A 20,376-nucleotide genomic window follows, 5' to 3' on the forward strand; every position below is an offset into this window, starting at 1 on the left:
ATTTTTATTTGCCCTACACATAGTCAATCAATGTTTGGCTCAAATTGCTTCCCAGAAATTGATTCTGTCTGTTGACTTTACAACGAATGAAACGGTATATTTAAAGCCATATGGTGAATTTGTTGGAATACCATTGTCGAGATTTCAGTGCAGAATTACCCGTTATCGACATGACCCATGTGATTCGCATGATTCCGTGCCTGGATAGGAGGGCACGGAATTGATGTCAGGGCGGGGCTTGCGAAATAAATCCTCGATGATTAAGAAGAAGGGGACTTGTATGGAAAAAAGGCGAATTGGGGCACCTTACTGAGCCGGCACTGTCTAAATAAACGGAAAACGTGTTAGTTGTGGGATGGTAATGCCCTGTCTATCTCTCCGTTTGTGTTTTGTATTTCGCACTTTGCCTTTTTCAGGCCGCGGTTGACGATCTTGGTCAATACCTTTCTCATAAAACAACAAATCAGCCATCTTTATCTCATATTAAACCGGTCCATTAACGAGAAATTGTACTCGGCAAAGTGTAATTGAATTAGGTACTAGCCCATCCTCATTAAATGCATCAAAAACAGTCCACCTTAATCTAATTTAATCTCAGACTGTCCCCTTGGGAAATTTTGATGACGAAGTCGTTCCCAGGTCTCCGTAGTTGGGTTTTGCACTTGATACTGTGTATTAAGGCGTGGGACTTGTTGCTCCTGCGTCAGAGTTCCAATCCCGACCATGGAGTCGACATCTTTTGCCGTTTTCTCCTGCGCTCTATTGCTGTCGTATGCTGGTGTGGACTCGCACTGGAATGGTAAGGAAACAACACATATCATTGACATCCTTGTTCCTCACACCCCGGAACTAGGGGGCAGTCCCTTCGTCATCCCTACGTTCTTGAGGCCGGTCAATTGCACTCCACTGCAATTTCCACCCGCCGCGTTAGCAGGGAATTTGACCATAGTTGACCACCAACTCTCTCAGGACTGTCTGGTAAACTACACAAACGAGCCGCCTTAAAGCCATTGATCTCCCATTACCGCTGGTCGGAAATTCATCGCCTTTGATTAAACACCATCTTGACACACAAAGTTCCGAGGTCGCGTGCAAACTATCTTCTAAAACGAAGGGGGGGATTGGACTTAAAAGGGGTAAAGTGATGGACGTCGGAACTGAACAATGTTGGCCTATATGGGCCAAGATAAGTTTTTGAGGCTGCCTTTATAATTTAGCATTTTACAAAACGTCATGCCGGCTGATTAGTGATCATAGCAGCACCGTAGTACATGTCGGACATGCAGTTTTCTTCCCCCATTAGTACAGAAATAGAGAGAAGACGCCACGGGAAACTACGCTTGGTCCCAAAGGGCGCTGGTGCGATGGCCCTATTACTAACTCCACTGCAATTTCCACCAGCCGCGTCAGCGCGGAATTTGAATTACCGAATACCCGCGGAAACCGATTGTGGTATCCCCGTGGCGGCTGGAGCCGATTGTGGTGGAATTAAGTCTTTGTGGTGAGATGTGACCCTACTCTGCAAAGTAGGTTTGCAAACCACAACGCGAATCTGTCCAAGATCTTTGTAGTTAGAGATTTTATTCAAATTCAGTGTTCATTCACTTACACAACAGGACGTCATAATCACCACCTCGACCACCACCACCATGACCACCACCACCATCAACGTAGAAGCAATTCCTACCATTACCATAAAGCCTGCCCCCTAGAGGAGGCTGATGAACTACCGGCCGAGCTGCAGAACAGAACACTGCCTTCCGGATATCCGCACTATCTACGAGAAGTAATGCTTTCGCATTGTCAAGGCTTTTGCTCCCGTATGTTTAGGTGCGAGGCCATCATATTCCTGATGAATCCAAATTCTGATGAAGGAAAGGGAAAATGCATTTCCTTGTTTAGGGACATATCTTCGCGCGCGAAGTTTGAAGGAAAGCTGAAACTCAAGTCAGAGCACGAAGAAGACGCTGTATATATGCTGAAGAAGTGCCCGAAACAGAAAAGACGTAAGTTGCTCGGGCCCAAGGGTAGACGCCGCCCAAGGGTACACCATTAAATCAATGAAGCCCTTTGTCGACAATATGGATTTTTTCAAGTGGGCCTCGGGAATGTGATGATATCGCCCGAGCCCAGCCATGATATTCCGAGGGACAGAAAAAGTCATACCGCCCGAGAAAGCGCGCTACATTTTCTTCATAACATGACCACCACTCTGCATAACATATAGATTCACTTTTCGCGAAAGTTGCCCTTTCCAACACTCGACACACGTGACGTCACCCCCAGCAACAGCAGTTTTTATTGACCGGTCACGTGACGTAGTTGGTCCAATGAGTTAATGTTAGCAGGACGATCTCTAATCCTCTCTATTATCTACCAAAACCCCATGTTACAACAATATCTTTCAAGGTCACTACCAGCCTCGGATGCAGACGAATTTCCAACCCCCATCATCCAACTACCAGTACCCTACATCGAGTGAGGCTTATCCTGGTTATCCGCGTGGAATGAGGTCTGATGCCTACCCCAGATCGAGTGAAGTCTATCCTGGCTATTCGCGTGGAATTAGGTCTGATGCCTACCCCAGATCGAGTGAGATATATCCTGGCTATTCGCGTGGAATGAGGTCTGATGCCTACCCCAGATCGAGTGAGGTCTATCCTGGCTATTCGCGTGGAATGAGGTCTGATGCCTACCCCAGATCGAGTGAGGTGTATCCTGGCTATTCGCGTGGAATGAGGTCTGATACCTACCCCAGATCGAGTGAGGTCTATCCTGGCTATTCGCGTGGAATGAGGTCTGATGCCTACCCCAGATCGAGTGAGGTCTATCCTGGCTATTCGCGTGGAATGGGATCTGAAGTCTACCCTAGATCGAGTGGGGTCTATCCTGGCTATTCGCGTGGAATGGGATCTTATAACTCCCCTAGATCGAGTGAGGCCTATTCTGCTGCCTACGGCACAAGTACAGCATCGAGCTCAACTATTGCCCCAACCCCTACTTGGACTTGGAAAGAGGGTACCAGCAGGAATGAAAATGAACATCACGGCGATTCTTCAGCATATATCCAAGCATCTGCTGGTCCGACGTCTGAGCCCATGTCATCTTTTACCACGCCGACTAGACCATATGGTAAGTTGGCCTACCTCTTCTGTTGCCGTGTCGTTTCGGGGAGAGGGGTGTACGTTACCACTTTGTCATCATGATACAGTAAGCGTCCATCTAGTCAGAAGCGATGACAGTCCAAATGAAAGGCTAGGTCAACGAGAACTCCCGTTATCACTTGTAACGTGTGATTCATTAGAACGAACAAGTCATTTAGAGCGGGCTACGTCGCTTTTCACCCTCATTTCAAAATATGTTTTCGAGCCTATGCCAAATTACGTGTTCGTAACATGTGATACGTGAATTCCGACTAGTGACAACGTGAATCGTAAGTTATGACGCCGCATTAAAGAAGGATACGGGTTATTTGCGGCTAGTTAGCAAAAGTAAAATCAGAAGTAACTGCTGCCAGACATGTGTGAATATCTGCTATTACGTTAAACCTGTTGAACCTTAAACCAGTTTATACATGTAAGCAACTTGAAGACCAAGTATCAAGAGTATAGCGACGACCAAATGAAGATTATTCCTTTGAGAAAACATTCTCGCTGAACAAATCAAAACCAGATAATAATCTTTTCTTTCTAAATGTATCTTCCAGCAACCGGTTGCGATTGCTTTGATGATAACATGTTTTCTTAATACGATGTAGTTTTGATTCAATGTAAGGTGTATCATATTCCATTCTATTATTTTCTCTTACTTCGCTGAATCTCAGTGTCAGCCGCAACAACGAAATCTTCAACACAACATCCACAGCCGACAAAGTGGCCTGCAAGACAAACGCCGAAGAACGCTCAGACGCCTAAACCAGTGAGCCTACGACCGAGAATCAAATCTACCCGACCCGGGTCCAGCTGTAGATACTATAAAACGAACGTAACAGAGGCTAGGCAGGTTTACTTCACTGATGTTATGAGGAAGGCGCCTCACGGAAGGATATTGCCCTTTCGTCGGTGTATGGCCGAGTGTGATAAGAGGTCACAGTGCGACTATTTTTCCATCTACGGCCCCCGGAAGATATGCTGCCTAGTGGAGAATAAATCCAAGAAGCCAGTGATTTATTTAAAACACTGCAAGAAAAAAGGTATGAATGTTTTTACAGAAACTGATTTTATTAATTCTTGCTGATGAACCCTTTCTTTCAGTAACTTGATACCTACAAATAGGACTTCAGTAATGACGGCCTGTGTTGGCAGGGGATTCGTTCGTGACAACGCCTCCTATCCTCTGCGCATCCTCTATAGGACGCCAGGACGCGCGGGTAAGCGCGGCGCAAAGTCACTGAACCAACCTGAGATTCGGGTTTTTGATACTCCTACCTTATCGAGAGGCGGAGAATCAATCAAAAAAACCGCTGGTGCCAGGATGATTTCTGAACAAGCTACATGTAAAACTATAAATTCTGATATACAAAACAGTACATTTACCGATGCAACGTCATTTCAGGTAAAAAGGTGCGGTGTACTTTCCCTGTGACAGCCAGGGAAAGAATCTGGGACAGTTATCATCAAGTTGCCAACTCGAAGGTCATCCCGCTTAAGGGCACGGCAGAACAAACTCTGCGTGAATGTATGAAACGATGTGAGCAGGCGAGCAATCTCTGTTCTGCATTCGTGTACAGAGAATCTATCAAACACGCAGCCCATTGTTTTCTTCTCAGGGTGACGCCATTGTTTGGACGCAGCTGCAACGGTAAGTTTAATATATGACGAAACCAACACTCATGAATATGCATGATATCACTTAACTCTCAAAAGCTATGACTGGTAAATTTCAAATATCGAATGCAAATTATTACGCCCCATGCGCAAGAAATATTAATGGAATCAATGAATGCGAGTGCGACGATTTTTGCGTATACATATACCAATAATCATTTGAATATGCAATACCCTCCGAACTCCAACCGTCGATCGATTCACACCAGTGTTTAGCAACGATGACCAGTGTTTTAGCAACGATGACCAGTGAGTTTAGCAACGATAACCAGTGTTTTGTACTTGTAGTTCTCCAAGGTGAAAAGTGCGACCTAAAGCGAATCAAAAGACCTTTCACGCAATACCGTTACTCAATAACTACAAACGTGAAGAATCGAAATGCCCCGATGAAGCTTTGTAACAGTCAATGTAATAGTAACCCGTACTGTGTTATGGTGACCTACATTCCGAAAAAGAAAGCCGGTCGGCGCCACTGGCGGCCTCCATATTGTCTGATATGGGTGGCAAATTCGGCCATGAAAAAACAGTGCACTGGTAAGTCTGGAATCATGTAGACCGGCCTTAGCCGGCCAGTCCCATTGCACTCCATGTGCAGCGTAGCATATTGGAGCATATTTTCGTAGTACCTACATGGCGCGAGCTTTAAAACGGTATTTTCTATAAGAAACCTCACTCTCTTATCAATAGACACCGTGCATGTATCTATATAAAACATCGTTTTTTACCTGATAGCTAATCTACTCCAGTAATGGTGTTCGCTGGCTCTTTCTTCGTGGCCTTGAAAAAACCTGTAGAATCGAGCCGAAACGCGGCACTGCAAGCACCGATCAGACCCTTCCCGCTACTAATGACAGCTCATTTTGTCATCCTCGGCGGACTACAGCAGGTGTCACGTAGCGTCATCTGCTTCAGTGCCTCTGAAGTACCAGAGACATGCCGACTTTTACCGGCGGTGAACATCAATCAGTCCTAACGTCTCCTACTTTCACAGGATGAAGGATGAACAATGACGGTATAATCGGCATGACCATAATTTGAAACTTTGAATAAAGAAGATGGTATCCGGTCGTTTCTCTCCCTGACCTTTTCGCCCTCAGTCGTTTATAGAACCGCGCTCATCGTCTTATAAATGCTTACTGCAGTACTGTTTTATCATGCTAAATTTAGGTGGCAATTGCAAACTAGTGAAGATGGAAGCATTTGTGACGAAGATCCCGGTACTTTACTTCGCATCCTTGCACACTTTCAAGAGAAACTCAATGGATACTTGCAAAGCCGAATGCCAAAAGAACATACGTCAATGTCTCGGGTTCGAAGTAATCGCTGAGTACCGGGCAGGCTGTCGAATCTTTTACGAGATGAACTACCAACGGAAGGTTTGTACTGCAGGTAAGACTACGGATGGATTTCGTAAACGATCAAGTCACATTTTAGCTACATGTATAGGCACAAAATTTAAAAAACAAATAAACACGTGATTTTCCGATGTTTAATTCCGATTAACCGTCGTGGTTTTGCCGCTTTCATTTACACTCCGGACGCATTGGACCGGCCTCGTCCTGTCACCATAAGGAGATCCGTTTAAGATGACGCAGTGGACTGCCCCGGGAGTCCACGTTTACGGACTTTGTGGTCGTTACCATTTTCGAGCGAATAGCAATATAATAACTTACAGTCGAAATAATTCCAACAATGAAGGAAGCGCGTTTCTGTCAGAAACTGTAGGTTTGGCCGCGCTTTCACAGTCTCATTAAGACGTCATCTTCGCCGTCATGTCGAAACATTATGAGCATTTCCGGACTGTCTTCGGAAGTAATCGGGTCGAACCGGATAAAATCATAACCTCTTATATGGAGAGTGGCTTTGTGGTCCGTTGCGAGCCAATAGCGTACATCGAAATTAAGTTCCCCCACTTGCCGATGTAGTGGAAACTGACATTTAAAAAGAGGTACAATACAATGGTCAATCGTTTTAAAGGCCGGCGACTTTTTATTCAAAACGTCTGAAACATTCCCAATCAGATCTGTGGTTCAAACAGCAGTCAAAACAACTTGAATTTCGGTATTTTTTCCTTTCATCTAGGAACATGCAAAATGATCCCGGTGAAGAAGGGCGAGCATTTCAAGGTGCCCGGGATATCTTACTCGGCCGTGCTCGGCCCGGAAAACTGCACCAAGAAGTGCGAAATAGAGGAATCTTGCCATTCAGTCGGGATGGTGGAGTCGACTAAACACTGCAGGCTCTTCGGCATCAACTTCGCCCAGCCGACGACCTATTATAAACAGTGTGACGGTATTTTGTAATTTAGACCCAGACTTTCTCCGTTCATTTATCACGAATTTTATCTGTAATTTCAGTTGGTATGTCTCATTTTTGGTTCTCTTGATGCATTTCTAAAACACCCAAGGCAACTTTAGGAACATGTCATTCTGTAGGGCCTTACATCATGAAGCGTAATAATACAGATTGCTGAAGGTGGTTACGACCCGTTTCGTTTCGTTCCGTTCCGTTCAACAGCATTACAGCATGCTATACTCCAAAGAGGTTCTGAAAGAAAAAAGCATACCAAAGTTGCTTATAATTCATTTTACAGCAAACAAGAAATGCACAATGAAGATTGCACAAGAAAACACCTTCATCGCCAGCTACTGGAGGGTCCAAAAGAACCTAATGATCGCGAGACGCGTGCGGGGAACAAGTAGTGCAGTCTGCCAAGCGGCCTGCAGCCGGGTGGAAGAATGCACGGCCGTCTTCGATGCCTGGTCCGCGGACCTCGAGTTCAGGAATTGTTACATGCTCAAAGAGAAGGCTTACCATTACAAGAAGGTGTGTAGAAACGGTAAGTGAAAGGGGGGGGGGGGGTGCAGAATATCCTAAAGCATCCACCTTCATTTAATTATAAAATGATCTAATATTAACCACCCAAATAGGGGATTACTTTCAAAGTAAATGTAGTCTAAAGGGACAACTTGCACTCCAAAAATTAAATGGTGAAAACTAATTATTAATAGTTAAATGGTACCATTTGTGCAAGGGTACATTACGGTGACTTGTACATTAATTGGGTCATAATATAAAATTGGTTAAAGATACCATATCTTTGCATGGGGAGCCAGGGGGTAAGGTCTATATGAAGTCAGTCCGATTTTGCAATAGACGCTCACAAACAAGTTACAAAACACAACCCATGCTTTGTAACATAGTCCAATTTATCCGTGTTATAGAAAAACCGCCCGGGAGAACGTCCTCCTTCTCCACATACGTCCCCTTCCGTTTCTTCCTCTCGGTAATCTTGGTGATACGACGCTGACACCAAAGCGTTCCTCCAACCGAATTCCAACAAATGTTTCTTTAAGACTTGAGTGGGTATTTCGCCTTATGACCCGGGAACTTAAAACATTCATTATATCCGTCAGGTCGATGCAAATCAATAAGGGTTCTAGCCATTCTGCCCGCCAACTCAACTGACTTCCACGTGGTATCGAAAGAGTACGGTCCTAGTCACCGTTCGTGCAGTGACAACTGTCAGTGGAATGATGACTGTCATATCCTGGACATATACCCAAACCACGCGGCGAAGTTGACGAAAGGAGGAACAAAGCACCATGCAAAAAACCGTGGGTAGGTCACGTAATCCGAGCACGGCGTAATCTCCTAGTTGTACTGACTGGCGCTCGGCTCAAGTTCAGAATGTCATGTATCAATTTTGGAATTTTCGTCATTAGAGTCAGCGGAAGCAGATTCAAATTATTTATGATTCCATTAAATCGCTTACTGCTATACATTGCGTAGTTCAGCGGAAAGCGGGGACAAGCACGTTGCCGTAATGGTTTTACACATACTTACATTGCAGTTCCCACAACCCCTATGAACAGTACAACTCGAAGCATGGGAAATTTGTGTGTGTGGTGATACGGCATCAACGAATGCCCACGACTAGGAAAAGAACGGTGAACCCGTGGAAACTGATTGACTTCGACCCGACACCATACGTTGAGATCAAACGCTTCACGAAGCGTTGCAAAGGTACATTTAAACACCCCTGTTATTTTGCGACGGGGCATATTATAATTAAAGCCAGAGTCTTTTAAGAATCTGGTCCAGCCAAACGAACGACTAAACTTAGTCGTGTCATCGAGTCCTGGGGCTTATTCAATCACGCGATGACACTCATTAATAATCCTCATCCTTCGTACTTGGTCGTTCGTAGCTCATCGTAAGGGTTGTGAAACCAACCTATTATCTCGCACGGACTTCACCTAAGTGATTTTTTATTGTTTTTCCTTTCTTCCTCCAATAATGCAGGTAAAATGTGCAAGATGGTCTACACTGAGGCTATCAAGAACAGACCGCGGTGCGAGTTTATCCCCTTCACAGGGCTGTTGAAAAAGGCTCGAAGCCGCAGTTTATCCAAATGCTTCCGAAAGTGCGTGTCAGATCCAGATTGCGCTTTTACGTTCGTCAAAACTTCATTCAGTCGAAATAAGAAACTCATTGGTCCTAAGTGTTTTTTTGGTGCAGACCCAACGATGTACGCCAAGGAATGCAAGAAACGAACTAGTTAAACCGTACACGCCGTCCTTCCCGGGCTCCTTCTCGGCGGAGCTGCAAGGGTCCACAAATATTTGCTCGTATTGAATATTACTCCGTCCCTTGTCGCCTCTCAGAATATCAGAATGGACGTTGGCCTAACGGCAACGAACAGAATATTAATACATTGTGATGAAGTGCTTCGGGTGATAAAACTTGCGGTTGAGTGTGACTTTTGGGTGAAAAGGCATTTGTCACAATAGCGGTTTCGTGCAGACTGGTGTAAATAAATATGTAGGAAATATGTTCAATAAACCAACTCTGACCCTGGTGTGAAAATTTGAATAATCGATTCGTGTTTTTCATTGGCTCAAGAGACAACATTGTCTCAATGTCGCAGTATTGACAAGCCTTTGATAATCGTGTTTATTTTGATGCTCTTGTCTGTGCGGTCTCGGTTGGCTGGGATCGGATTGTGACTATCATTGCCTCCACCGAGACAAATTGTCCATGAATGGTGTCCGTTTAGGCACCCTTGCCTCCGGTCTGTTATGTCTCTCGTGGCTGGGATAGGATTGGGATTATCATTGCCCTTATGAAGACAACGTTGTTCCCATGTCTCAGTAATTGACATGCTGCCGATAAATCCAGGACAAAAAGAACAAAATCGAGAAATCCTTAACATCAAGTTTATTCGGCATCATAAACCCTATACGGCAAAATATTCATTACAAACCAAAAATACTTGTCCTGAAGAGGTCTGTCTTCATTGATTATGATAGGCACAATCTGTCTTCGAAGACACTTTAATTTTCGACGCCGTCTGGTGCTGCCATCTACCCTTAGCTGATGGTAACTTTTGCCCGGCTCCAGGCGCTTTACGTAATGTATCTAGGTGTCTCTGCAGATAGCAACCTTGTATTTGGGAAGAGGTAATCTCGTATAGCATCCGGAAGGCATGGCGCTGATCTGATTTTGTAAATGAGGAACTTTGACTTCAATATATTATATAATCAGACATTTATAGCTATTTCACTTCGTTACCACGGAAACATTGGTAGCAGAGCGTAGTTGCAAACGATCTACGGAACCTGACAGGTAATAATGGCTGAGAAAACAGACCGTGAAATGGGAAGGGGAGAAGCCCCCGAGAACGAACATGCATGATCATGGAAATGTACAGGAGATGTACAGGAAATGTACGTGATGCACATGGCCAGGCCGTGGACACCGAGGCCGGCAATGGAGGGTATTAAGAAGAGTACTATGAGTATGAGGTTGAGAGTGATTTTGAGGGTCATATGAACAGGGTTTGGAATTTGAAGGTCGAGAAAGCCAAACTGAAGTCTGCATTCACAAGAACCCGGAAGAAGTTGCTGGTGGGGTTGGCGCAGAACGTCGCACCTGAGCAGATTCATAAGATGTCAAAGTTAGTGGACTCTGCGCAACAACAAGCTATCGAGAAGATGACGTCACTATCATACGAACTAATGGCAGGGGGTGATTTAAATGACTTCGATAAAGTCTGTCAGGAGATGGAGAAATTGGAAGCAGAATTTAGTGAGTCTTATGAAGAATTGGATGGATATTACCGAGCCACGAAAGCCACTAATGAGACCAGGAATGAAGCCCAGATGGCCCCATGTACTCCATCAGAAAACATGCCAAGTTATCAGTCACAGTCGCATGTTCCTGCCGTTCCGAGTCAGTCACAAGAGTGTTCATCAGCCGTTGAGTCATTATCAGCAATCGAGCCTTTCTGTTCCTCCTCAGTTGCCACATGCGTACTCTTCCAAGCCAAGTCATCAGTCGCCATATACTTCAACTCGGCCGCCATGCCACCGCTACACCACATTCGTTAGGCTCTTCAAGTCTGTCATCGTCATTCAGTCAGTCGCCATATGAGTTACACCAACCGTCATACACCACAGCTATCCTGCAGTCACCATTTTCGTCAACACCTGTGGCTGGGAGATTGCCCTGGAGAGAAGGTTTCATATCGCAGGAGCAAAGCTATATCCCAAGTCATCCATCGTTAGTTGGTCAACCTCGCATGTCAACATCAACAGCCCCATCAACCAGCAATCATGCAGGGATGTACCACTTTACCAGGAAGAGTACTTCAACTGGAGTGAGAATCATCCTCCACAGGGAGGACAGAGCCGGGGAGAAGTTCAAGGCCAAGGTCAGCCAACCAAAGTGCCACAGAGCAACTTGATGCTGATGTCAAGGGAGCAAGAAAGCATATGCAGGGTGGAAACCAGTGGGTGGAAAGCGGAAAGATGAAAATCTTTTATGCACAAGATTGACTAGAAATATTTCTGAATTGGTGAGATCTAATGGAGACATGTTACTTGTCTCTAGTCTAGGAAAATCTTCCAGCACTTCAGTTGCCAGAGCCCACTTCAACCCTGTTGTAGGTTGCAACCAACGCCACCTGCTAGGAGATGTTGTAACTATTTGATAGCTGGGGAACTTGTAATGAGCCTAAAATTATTTCCTCACAGAAAAAGTTGAAATGTCTATGATCTCAGTTGGTCATAAGTTTTAGGTCTCCAGCACAGATTTGCCGTCGTGGACCACGTGAGCTCTCCTGAAACTTCATCCTCCAGTCTATTGTGCTGCCTCTTTGATTTTGCCCTGGAGGTAAGCCACTTTGTTGACAACTGTGGTTTTAATTGGAAAGTCGTGGTAGGTCACCTGAAGAGTAAAAGTACAAGATCAGTAATCTGTAAGACAAAGCCAGCAATTACAAAATCCCGCTCGTTTGTGATTGGATGGGAGGAAATCCAGAAGTCTGGTCCGAAGAAGAAGAAATCCCAACCGAACATGGAAGCAGGCAGCCTATATTTCTTGTAATTGGCCTTCTACACAATCATATTGGTACACATGTTGTCCTTCAAAATCTCTTTGAATTTGTCCTGATTAGAAAAACGTTGTCCAAATCAACATATCCCAATTTACAACATGCCATTTGCTTTTGACCAATACTGTAGATGAACGTCAACTCGACTCACCTCTACTGTCTTATAGCCAAGTTCCTTGAGCAGACGGGCTGAGACCACACTTACACCATCAGGCACCACAGTGTATATCGTCATGTCCTGGAAATCATTCACTCGCACTGCTATCCTGAACGACCGAGTCTCGCCAACTTCTGGCTTTTTATCTGTCAAAGGCAGGACCTCACCTTGCCGATTGATGACAAGCTCCACATCTGAAATGAAGACAATATAACTGGCGACTATTGGAATCGAACTTCATTACTGATAGTGCAGAAACTTCTAACTTTATACACTACTCGGTAATACATCACGTGAAGCAGAGAAGGTCCATGTCAGAAGTAATAGTATTAATACACTATGCGTATAGGGTGGCCCAAAATAGAATTAAAATGAATAAAAATTACCGATGGTGGATCCAGATGGTGTCATCACATTTGTTGCAGCATACTTCTCCCCAGGTGCAAAATTCAACAGCGTCTCCAAGATCATGGTATGGAAGGGTCGTTTGCTTCTCTTAGAAAGCTGAAATCGAGGAAAGAATTTTTGACTCCTTTATTATCTGCCAAGCAGCTGTTCTGATTGTGATTTATTGTCATCCTTGCTGTGTACAAAGGGGGTAGAGTGACACAAAATGTGGAAGACGTCGCACTACATGACTGACTATGTTTATTGATATCACGGGATGTATTAACCACTGCTTGCTCGTCAACTTACTACTGTACAACGAGGGACTATATAACAAAATGTGGCAGCAATGGTTAGCGGGCCTATGCAATGCAGAACCTTCTATGGATGAAATTGACATGGGTTCCACACGGACTGGAAATCTTACAACTGCCGTCGACCGGTTATATAGTTCCTCGCTGAACCACTGAGAACCAAAACTGCACAAGACCTTCCTTAAAGCCATGGACTTGCACAGTTTTAGTTGGGTGCTTCAATTAGCAGACAACTAGTAGGTCTACTACAAGTACAGTTGTACTTCTTGCTGCTAACGGTCAATATGAATACATACTCTATTCATACTCGCATTTAAATCTTTTGTCTTGAGATAGTCATCGGGCAGCATTGGTCCCGAGTAGTTTGGAAGATCACACTTGACTAAAGCCGAGATGTTGGCGAGCTTGAGGTGACATGGTGCTGCCCTGAATGAGTCCAATTCTAAAACCGAACCAAAATTTATCATATATATGTTCAGACATCGTTCTAGGCTCCCAAAAACGAATAAAATTTCTTTTCAATTAATACTGGGACTATATAAATAGTCACTTTTTTTATTTCATCCCTATTTTGGCCAATTTTGCTGACTCTTATTTCCAAAACCTACACCTGTGCATTGTTCAGACAAAATGTAACCAATTTTACTTGCATTATGTTTCCAACATGGCTACATTACAGTCTGGAATATGCAGATTTATACATTGGAAGCTGTATGCTCGGAGTCTGGGGTCGAAATAAGTATAAGTACCTGAGAATCCTGAATAGAACTCTGGCGTCAACACAGACTCTGCCATCTCGGAACTCAGACGATTCAAGATGGCTGCACTCCACACAACATCCAACCATGTTTTCCGATCACCAAGCTGAAGAGGCCTCAAACGCGATAAAAACTTGGGGAAATATTCAGATAATGTCTGCGGCTGATAGTTCAAGTTGGCAAGGGTTATCACAAGTGACGAGAGATCGCTGGGTGAAACAGTGTCCAAGCGTTGGTGGAAGTATTCTGTGAGAGTGTCCAGGAGTTTCGGATGGCGAAATTTTGCAACGCCAACGGAAGTTAGCACACTGCTTGCCATATGGGGCTCAAAGCGATTCATTTCACCAATGACCGATTCGGCAAGCTTTTCAAACAAAACGGGGTGATAGAGTTTAAAATTCGTCAGAGCAAAGAGTAAATTCATTAGATGCACTGGAGACAAGCTAATGGACGGCTGACATCCAAGATAATACATGGCGCCCCGAAGGACTGGAGTATTCCGTTCTTCTTCCTCGCCAACTGATATATTACTCGGTAGAGGTTCTTCGTCGACATCTGTCCGCACAAATCGAGCGCCTTTTCCTCAACTTTCAACACAAATCGTTCGGAGACGTTTTCGTGTTTGTCGTACAGGAGCGTTATCACATCGGCTGGGTCCAGAAGTTCTCCCCAACGCTTCTCCTCAATCGCCTGGATAAATTTCAACATGTCCTGACGCAATACAGTCTCCTGGTGCTTTTTATGCATCATGAGAACTTTTTCTACATTTATCAAAAACATCTTGCGGAGTAACCAACGTATATGGTTCTCAAATGATTCAATTGTTAAATTGTCGTCAGGAAAAATCTCGAGGAGACACTGCAGACCATCGAGGACATCAGATGACCTCATCTTCGTCATGTTTCTATCCAACTGCTGCAACAGTTTTTGAAAATCCTCGTGGGATTTAACAACATCCAAGTCCTCTTGCGTCAGGCCTTGCTCTGTTATCATCTCATTTAGCCGCTTCAGCCAGTGGACCAACAGATTGGGCTTTGCTCGATTGTCAACAAAAACATCACCCGCATCAGAACCAAACAGTCCCAATAGCGAGGGTATGTCACTAGCTTCGTCTATCTTCTTTTGCAAGTGAGATGTGAAAATTAACTGATCTAAACTACCCAATTTCGCTGCACGAGAATTGTTTCTTTGAATAGGTCTGTAGTAGGAGAGACTTTGTATTTTTGCAAGGATAATCGAATCATTTTCTCTCTCTTCCTGGGCATTGTGATGAAAGTTTGGACTCCAATAAGCAATATCAAGAGGGGATGAATCCGTCTTGATGAAAACAATCCTTGACGATATTGGACAAGATCGGTACCATTTGTTCCATGTTGAAAGGCTTGAGAGTCCCACCCTCTGCACGGAGAGTGCTCGTAACATCCTTGCTTCTCAACTTCCTGAAACCAATGCAACAGACTGTTCAATACATGTACATCTTGGGTCTGCTACCCTACGATTTGTGGATTTTAAAGGGTTTTTAAACCAACCAGGTGAAGGTCATGTATACTGCCATGACATGCATGTGTGTCCTTGCACACGCACGTGAAAATATAGCTCAACAGGCATAGTCCCCCCCCTCTCAACTGACATACACGCAACACACCTGAAATACTTCTGTAACGAGTTTACAAACCCTGATCACACCACAAAAAAAGGTCATCGGTTGACTAACGAAGCACCACTGTTCAATGGATATAGTTGAATGTGATAAAACTATGTCATTTCCGATCGGGGATTGTAAATTTTAACCATAATTCTTTGAGGCGTGTTGGCAGTGGGGTGTGTTAGTCAGTCGGGGGGGGGGGGGGGGGGGAGGGGTTAATGAGCTCTTATTTTCGCGTGCCTGTGAGTGTGGTCTGTTGTTCGGAGATCCGTCGTTGTGTTGTAAAAGCTATATTGTCCATAAATGACCATGCAAATGGGAACAATTGTGCAATTAGAACAATCACATATACTTGTTCTTACTTACAAAAACTTTAAACCAGTTCAATATCTGCTGGATAACCGTACTTTGATGAAATTTCGGAAATTTTATAACACTTTTTTTTCGGCGCTGCCATGTTTGATGAGCTCACGGCAACTGTGAAACAGCATTCGCAACGACCACAACATGATTAGGGACCATCTCATAAATCCAATTTCCCAATGACCATGACAGCCTGATGGTGTCTGTGCCAGAATCAGTTAGCCCCTGTGCAGTCCACTTTGTCATCCAGATCATCTTTCGTGACAAGAGGAGGCTGGTCCAGTGTGTTCGGAGCGCAGCAGCAGTACAAGAGACAAAGTATGAGATGTAAACAATTGTTCCATGGCCATCCGGTTTCATTTCGTACAGATTTCTTCCAAACGTTATTATTAGGAAGATACAGAAAACAAAGCCTCATGTATTTTATGAATGTTCATTATAATATGTTATCTACAGATAAGTGGGGGTACAAAATGTCTACAGGATGTGTCGCAATATGTGAGGTTACACTTCAGTGACAATTGATAACATTTAGGTTCAGGAGACCTGTCATTGTCAAAAAGAATGAAGCGTATTTGCAATATCACTCTGCTCAACAAATCCGAAAAAATATGCACTTTGGAAACTTCCCAACGAATGGTCATATCAATAAGTTTTGATAAAATGTCCATAATTCTGAATGCCATCTGATGTTATATGGTGGCACTAAATTTACACAAAATTCTTTTTCTATCAGAAAAAACATGCCTTTTCTGAAACAGGCGAAAGTACTATGAAACAAAAATTGAAAGGACTTCAACATGATTCCGATTTCCTATTTTACAAAATCACTAAATACTCAATTAATTCTACTTTGTGGGGAAAAAGTGTAAAAACACACAAATTTCTACATTCCTTCATTAACCCTTGGAATTTGGATGACTAAAGTCTGGATCTTGCACAACGGCAACCAATGAGGTCATTCATCAGTCTTGAAAGGGTTAATAGGGGAACTGCACAATACATTACATTTACAATCATATACATAACAAACCCAGTAAAATCAAGTTATACATGTTGAAGTGATTTACAGCTGGTCTTATATTATACCCTCCACCCATGAACAAAGCTTTTTAAAGCACTGGCACAAGAAAACCAAGAGAACGTTTGTGTTTAAACTACCTAGATATGATCTCCAAATTCCCCTTCAAGAATAACTGTGACCACACTAAATCATTAAACATATCACCTTCTAAGATTCCTAAGTAAAAACAATAGCGGGAATGTCTAGTCTTTGACATACCTCAGTCTTTAAGACTATCACAAAACTGTCCAGGTCTTTACTCGTCTTGGACTTGACTCAAATGTGCCTGTAACATGCTTAGATAATTTGTGTTCCTTCGAATATTAATTAGTATAATTAATTAAGTTAGCATATTATTAGGCTTCTCGGAAGTATTCAACATGTTATTAATTGGAGAGGGGTAATGAGAATGGTGCAATGTACATGTGAGAGTTACTTTTCAGATTCCAAGTCCAAATGGGACAGTTTTAACAGCCTCTTTGAGGCATTTTTCGAATGAAATTCTTCAACAAATGTCACATGATGTCAACATGAACTGGGGTTTTAGTCCACTGATGATGGCTATCGTGTTAAACCGAAAAGTTCTGAATAGTTTTCGAACTTGTGATGGAATAACTTCTCAAATTCTCCAATCAATGTCCAACCCTGCTGCCAAACAGCCAGGCTGTGAACACTCCAAGAAACTTAAGTGTCATGACAGTTGTTTCCAAGCTCAAAAGATTGCCCTTCTGAGGAACGAGTTCGAATGGCTTCTTTCTCTCCTGTCCTTCAAACTGGTTCATCACTGTTTTTATCCACTCATCACCATCCGCACAAATTCTGAAAAAACACACACAATAGAAATAGAGACTTCTTAGGCCCTTTGCAAAATACATTAAGGACACTGTACTGCGTATTGTGTAATGACACTTCGTTTATATTCAATAAGACCCCTTTAATCAGGACACCTCGCTTTTAAGGACATCACTTGTAAGTCCTGAGCGTTTCCTTGATAATAATAGAGATGTTTTACTACCGCAGGTAGCAATAATGATCAACCGAAAGACAGGCAATAAATTTTAGTTATATGCGATCAAATATCATGCTCGCGTGGTCAGCTTTACAAAGAATTCCCATCATTGCCACACCGTGACGGACTTACCTTCATAATTGATATTGCCCTGTGCATCTTCAAGTCCAGCTAACAACAATTCCACTTCGTCATCGCGAAGCTTCTCTCCTGCAAAAGAAAGTTCAAGCTCAGGCAAAGCTGGGGCATGGTGACATTATCCTTGTTTGAGACGTTGAGGAAATGGTGTAAGTTCATTTCATTAGAAGAGTTGTCACTGTCGGAGTCATTTACAAATGTTGGTAACTTGGTTCAACATATTGATTACTTGATACATTCACTAAATACTGGTGTACAGTGCAATAATAATAAAAAAGTTTCAAATATATTATTTCCCCAACTTCAGGCTCTCCCCTCACCTAAATGAGTGAGCAGATGCCGTAATTCAGCAGTGCTGATTGTGCCGTTTGCTTCTTTGTCAAACACCCGGAAACCGTCAACAAAGTCCTCGCACGAGGAGTGGTCCTTATTCTTGGCTACGTCATGAAGAATGGGAACGAATTGCTCATAGGAGATTCTCTTATCTGGAATGTAACGCATCGGCATTATCAACATTTAAGACACATGTATGGGATGCAATCAACAGGCATTTTTTTAGTCCTTGATCTCAAATTACAATGTATGAAGCTTGGTCTTTGTTCATTACATTATCTTATTCTTATTCTTCAGTTTGGATTTGCAGGATACATGCTAGACAGTTTTGGAGATGCACACACAATCGACAGCAAGTTCCCAGTGCCCAGTTTGTTGTCAGTAGATCATCACCTGTTTGCTTCTCGTCTCAGCTGGTGATGTTGCAAGCCTTAGGGTTGATTTCATTCAACAGAATTTAAATTCTGCTTCAAGAAGATTGTACAGTAGACAGACAACAGCCTTTCTGACAGACTAACATGGCCTTCTTTATGTATATGGGTAACAAATAAACAAGTGAATCATTTCTATGAAGACCCACATATAATCAGAGTGACCTAATTGGATCCAAATCAATGCAGTTAAACAGACAGTGGTAATTCTAAAGCAACTATGTATGTCACAGTGATCATGACTGGCCAAATTGTTCAATGACTGAACATGAACAAGTAATGATCTAATAGTGACAGACAATAGGGGCATCAAAGCAAAATTTAAACAATGGAATTACAGTGTAGTTCCTTTCGTCCAAATAACGCTTCAATCATGTTAAGACATGATTTGACATCGCCAAGTTAATTTGAGAAACTTTTTATCAAATTTTTTAACTTTACATGACACTTAAACTCACTCAAGAGCAAGATGGCTTGAAAACATTCACATATGACATATGCTTCAACTGCTATACTCTCACTCGTCAGCCTGGTACTTCATGTACTTGGTACACTGCACTGTACTTGAATACTCTGTACACCAACTGTGTATTCACTTAACCTGGAAACATGTTTTGACGATAACTTACCTGGGTCGTTGCTGAAGCCGCACTTCCTGACTCGAGCCTCTGTGGGATTCTGTCCCATGGCTCGGAGGACCTCACCAAGTTGACTAGCATAGATCTTTCGGTCACCATTGGTATCGAACAAGAGGAAAACTTCCTCGTTGTCTGCAAGTGCAAAAAGAGCATTTTTATTTTGAATATCTAGACTATCTACAAAACTGCAATGTCAAATCTTGGCCTATATTGAATAATTATTGACAGAGCTTTCTTCAGACGTTCACTGGCTTCAGGCTCAGCATGTTCGATTCGGCAGTCAACACCAACAGGCGATCAAAATCCAATCGCGTGTAATTAGATTACTAAAATTAACACAAAAAAGTCACAATTATGCAATGATGATGGACAATGATTGATAATGATGGATACATCAATCTCTAATTTAAAGCAGAGTTCCATGAGGTGACTCACCCATCCACACTGTCATGAATAAGCTACCGAAAAAGGCAATGTACTACAAACATTTAGTCATAGTACAGTAAGTACATGTACATGCATGTACATGTTTGTGTGCAAAATAAGATCCGGTGTAAAAATCGATCAAACAGAGCCCAACTTCAAGATAATTTTTCACACTTTTACGACACAATTTACCACTCACCAATGATGTCTTGTTCTGTCATGTGCGACTGAAAAACAGATAATGTTTAATTATAGACGAATTGATGCGTTGAATGTGACAAAATAGGCAAAATGGACAAGATAATTCGAGAAATTTACCATTTTGTCTTTTTCCTATTTCGGCCAAGCCCACACTTCCGGGTTGTTCTAAAATGCAAATCTGTCACATTCTTACGAAACGGAGTCAGTGCTCAAAGGAGAACTCGCAATATTCAGCGATTTGTAGGATACACTTTTGAACGATGATAGTATTATGAACTAGCACGACTAGCA

The 20,376-nt window shown here is 43.0% G+C and overlaps 3 protein-coding genes across 4 annotated transcripts; 1 reads left to right on the forward strand and 2 right to left on the reverse strand.

Moving 5' to 3' along the window:
• The first annotated feature begins 715 nt into the window (after positions 1 to 715).
• LOC135498027 (uncharacterized) lies at positions 716 to 9,685 on the forward strand. The gene is made up of 12 exons (XM_064788155.1): positions 716 to 799; positions 1,617 to 2,006; positions 2,410 to 3,132; positions 3,824 to 4,192; positions 4,555 to 4,800; positions 5,115 to 5,360; positions 5,994 to 6,215; positions 6,909 to 7,118; positions 7,420 to 7,665; positions 8,243 to 8,447; positions 8,680 to 8,852; positions 9,132 to 9,685. The coding sequence occupies exons 1-12, from the start codon at positions 724 to 726 to the stop codon at positions 9,389 to 9,391; spliced, it is 3,366 nt and encodes a 1,121-aa protein (XP_064644225.1). The 5' UTR covers positions 716 to 723; the 3' UTR covers positions 9,392 to 9,685.
• A 101-nt stretch (positions 9,686 to 9,786) lies between these two features.
• LOC135498098 (FAST kinase domain-containing protein 4-like) lies at positions 9,787 to 15,956 on the reverse strand. 2 transcript variants are annotated; one of them, XM_064788271.1, is made up of 6 exons: positions 15,850 to 15,956; positions 13,830 to 15,277; positions 13,392 to 13,522; positions 12,766 to 12,883; positions 12,374 to 12,573; positions 9,787 to 12,056 (listed from the first exon to the last, which is right to left on the reverse strand). In XM_064788271.1, the coding sequence occupies exons 2-6, from the start codon at positions 14,311 to 14,313 to the stop codon at positions 11,970 to 11,972; spliced, it is 1,020 nt and encodes a 339-aa protein (XP_064644341.1). In that variant the 5' UTR covers positions 14,314 to 15,277; positions 15,850 to 15,956; the 3' UTR covers positions 9,787 to 11,969. The 2 variants fall into 2 exon arrangements, with proteins under 2 accessions (XP_064644341.1, XP_064644340.1); XM_064788270.1 differs by having other exon boundaries at positions 13,377 to 13,522.
• Positions 15,957 to 16,265: 309 nt separating this feature from the next.
• Positions 16,266 to 20,256, reverse strand: LOC135498101 (myosin-2 essential light chain-like). The gene is made up of 6 exons (XM_064788274.1): positions 20,203 to 20,256; positions 20,084 to 20,111; positions 19,450 to 19,590; positions 18,377 to 18,541; positions 18,051 to 18,128; positions 16,266 to 17,728 (listed from the first exon to the last, which is right to left on the reverse strand). The coding sequence occupies exons 1-6, from the start codon at positions 20,203 to 20,205 to the stop codon at positions 17,700 to 17,702; spliced, it is 444 nt and encodes a 147-aa protein (XP_064644344.1). The 5' UTR covers positions 20,206 to 20,256; the 3' UTR covers positions 16,266 to 17,699.
• Positions 20,257 to 20,376: the final 120 nt, after the last annotated feature.

The sequence above is a fragment of the Lineus longissimus genome, chromosome 13 (assembly GCF_910592395.1).
Source record: "Lineus longissimus chromosome 13, tnLinLong1.2, whole genome shotgun sequence".
NCBI classification, from domain to species: Eukaryota; Metazoa; Nemertea; class Pilidiophora; order Heteronemertea; family Lineidae; genus Lineus; species Lineus longissimus.

Coding starts and splice junctions, on each gene's coding strand:
- LOC135498027 (XM_064788155.1), top strand. CDS start 724: ATGGAGTCGACATCTTTTGCCGTTTTCTCCTGCGCTCTATTGCTGTCG. Junction 800..1,616: donor TGTGGACTCGCACTGGAATG/GTAAGGAAACAA, acceptor CTTACACAACAG/GACGTCATAATCACCACCTC. Junction 5,361..5,993: donor CATGAAAAAACAGTGCACTG/GTAAGTCTGGAA, acceptor TGCTAAATTTAG/GTGGCAATTGCAAACTAGTG.
- LOC135498101 (XM_064788274.1), bottom strand. Junction 19,591..20,083: donor GACAGAACAAGACATCATTG/GTGAGTGGTAAA, acceptor TTGCACTTGCAG/ACAACGAGGAAGTTTTCCTC. Junction 18,129..18,376: donor GCATCTGCTCACTCATTTAG/GTGAGGGGAGAG, acceptor TTTCTTTTGCAG/GAGAGAAGCTTCGCGATGAC.
- LOC135498098 (XM_064788270.1), bottom strand. CDS start 14,313: ATGTATTATCTTGGATGTCAGCCGTCCATTAGCTTGTCTCCAGTGCAT. Junction 12,884..13,376: donor TAAATGCGAGTATGAATAGA/GTATGTATTCAT, acceptor CCTCGATTTCAG/CTTTCTAAGAGAAGCAAACG. Junction 12,574..12,765: donor ACCATCTGGATCCACCATCG/GTAATTTTTATT, acceptor TCTTCATTTCAG/ATGTGGAGCTTGTCATCAAT.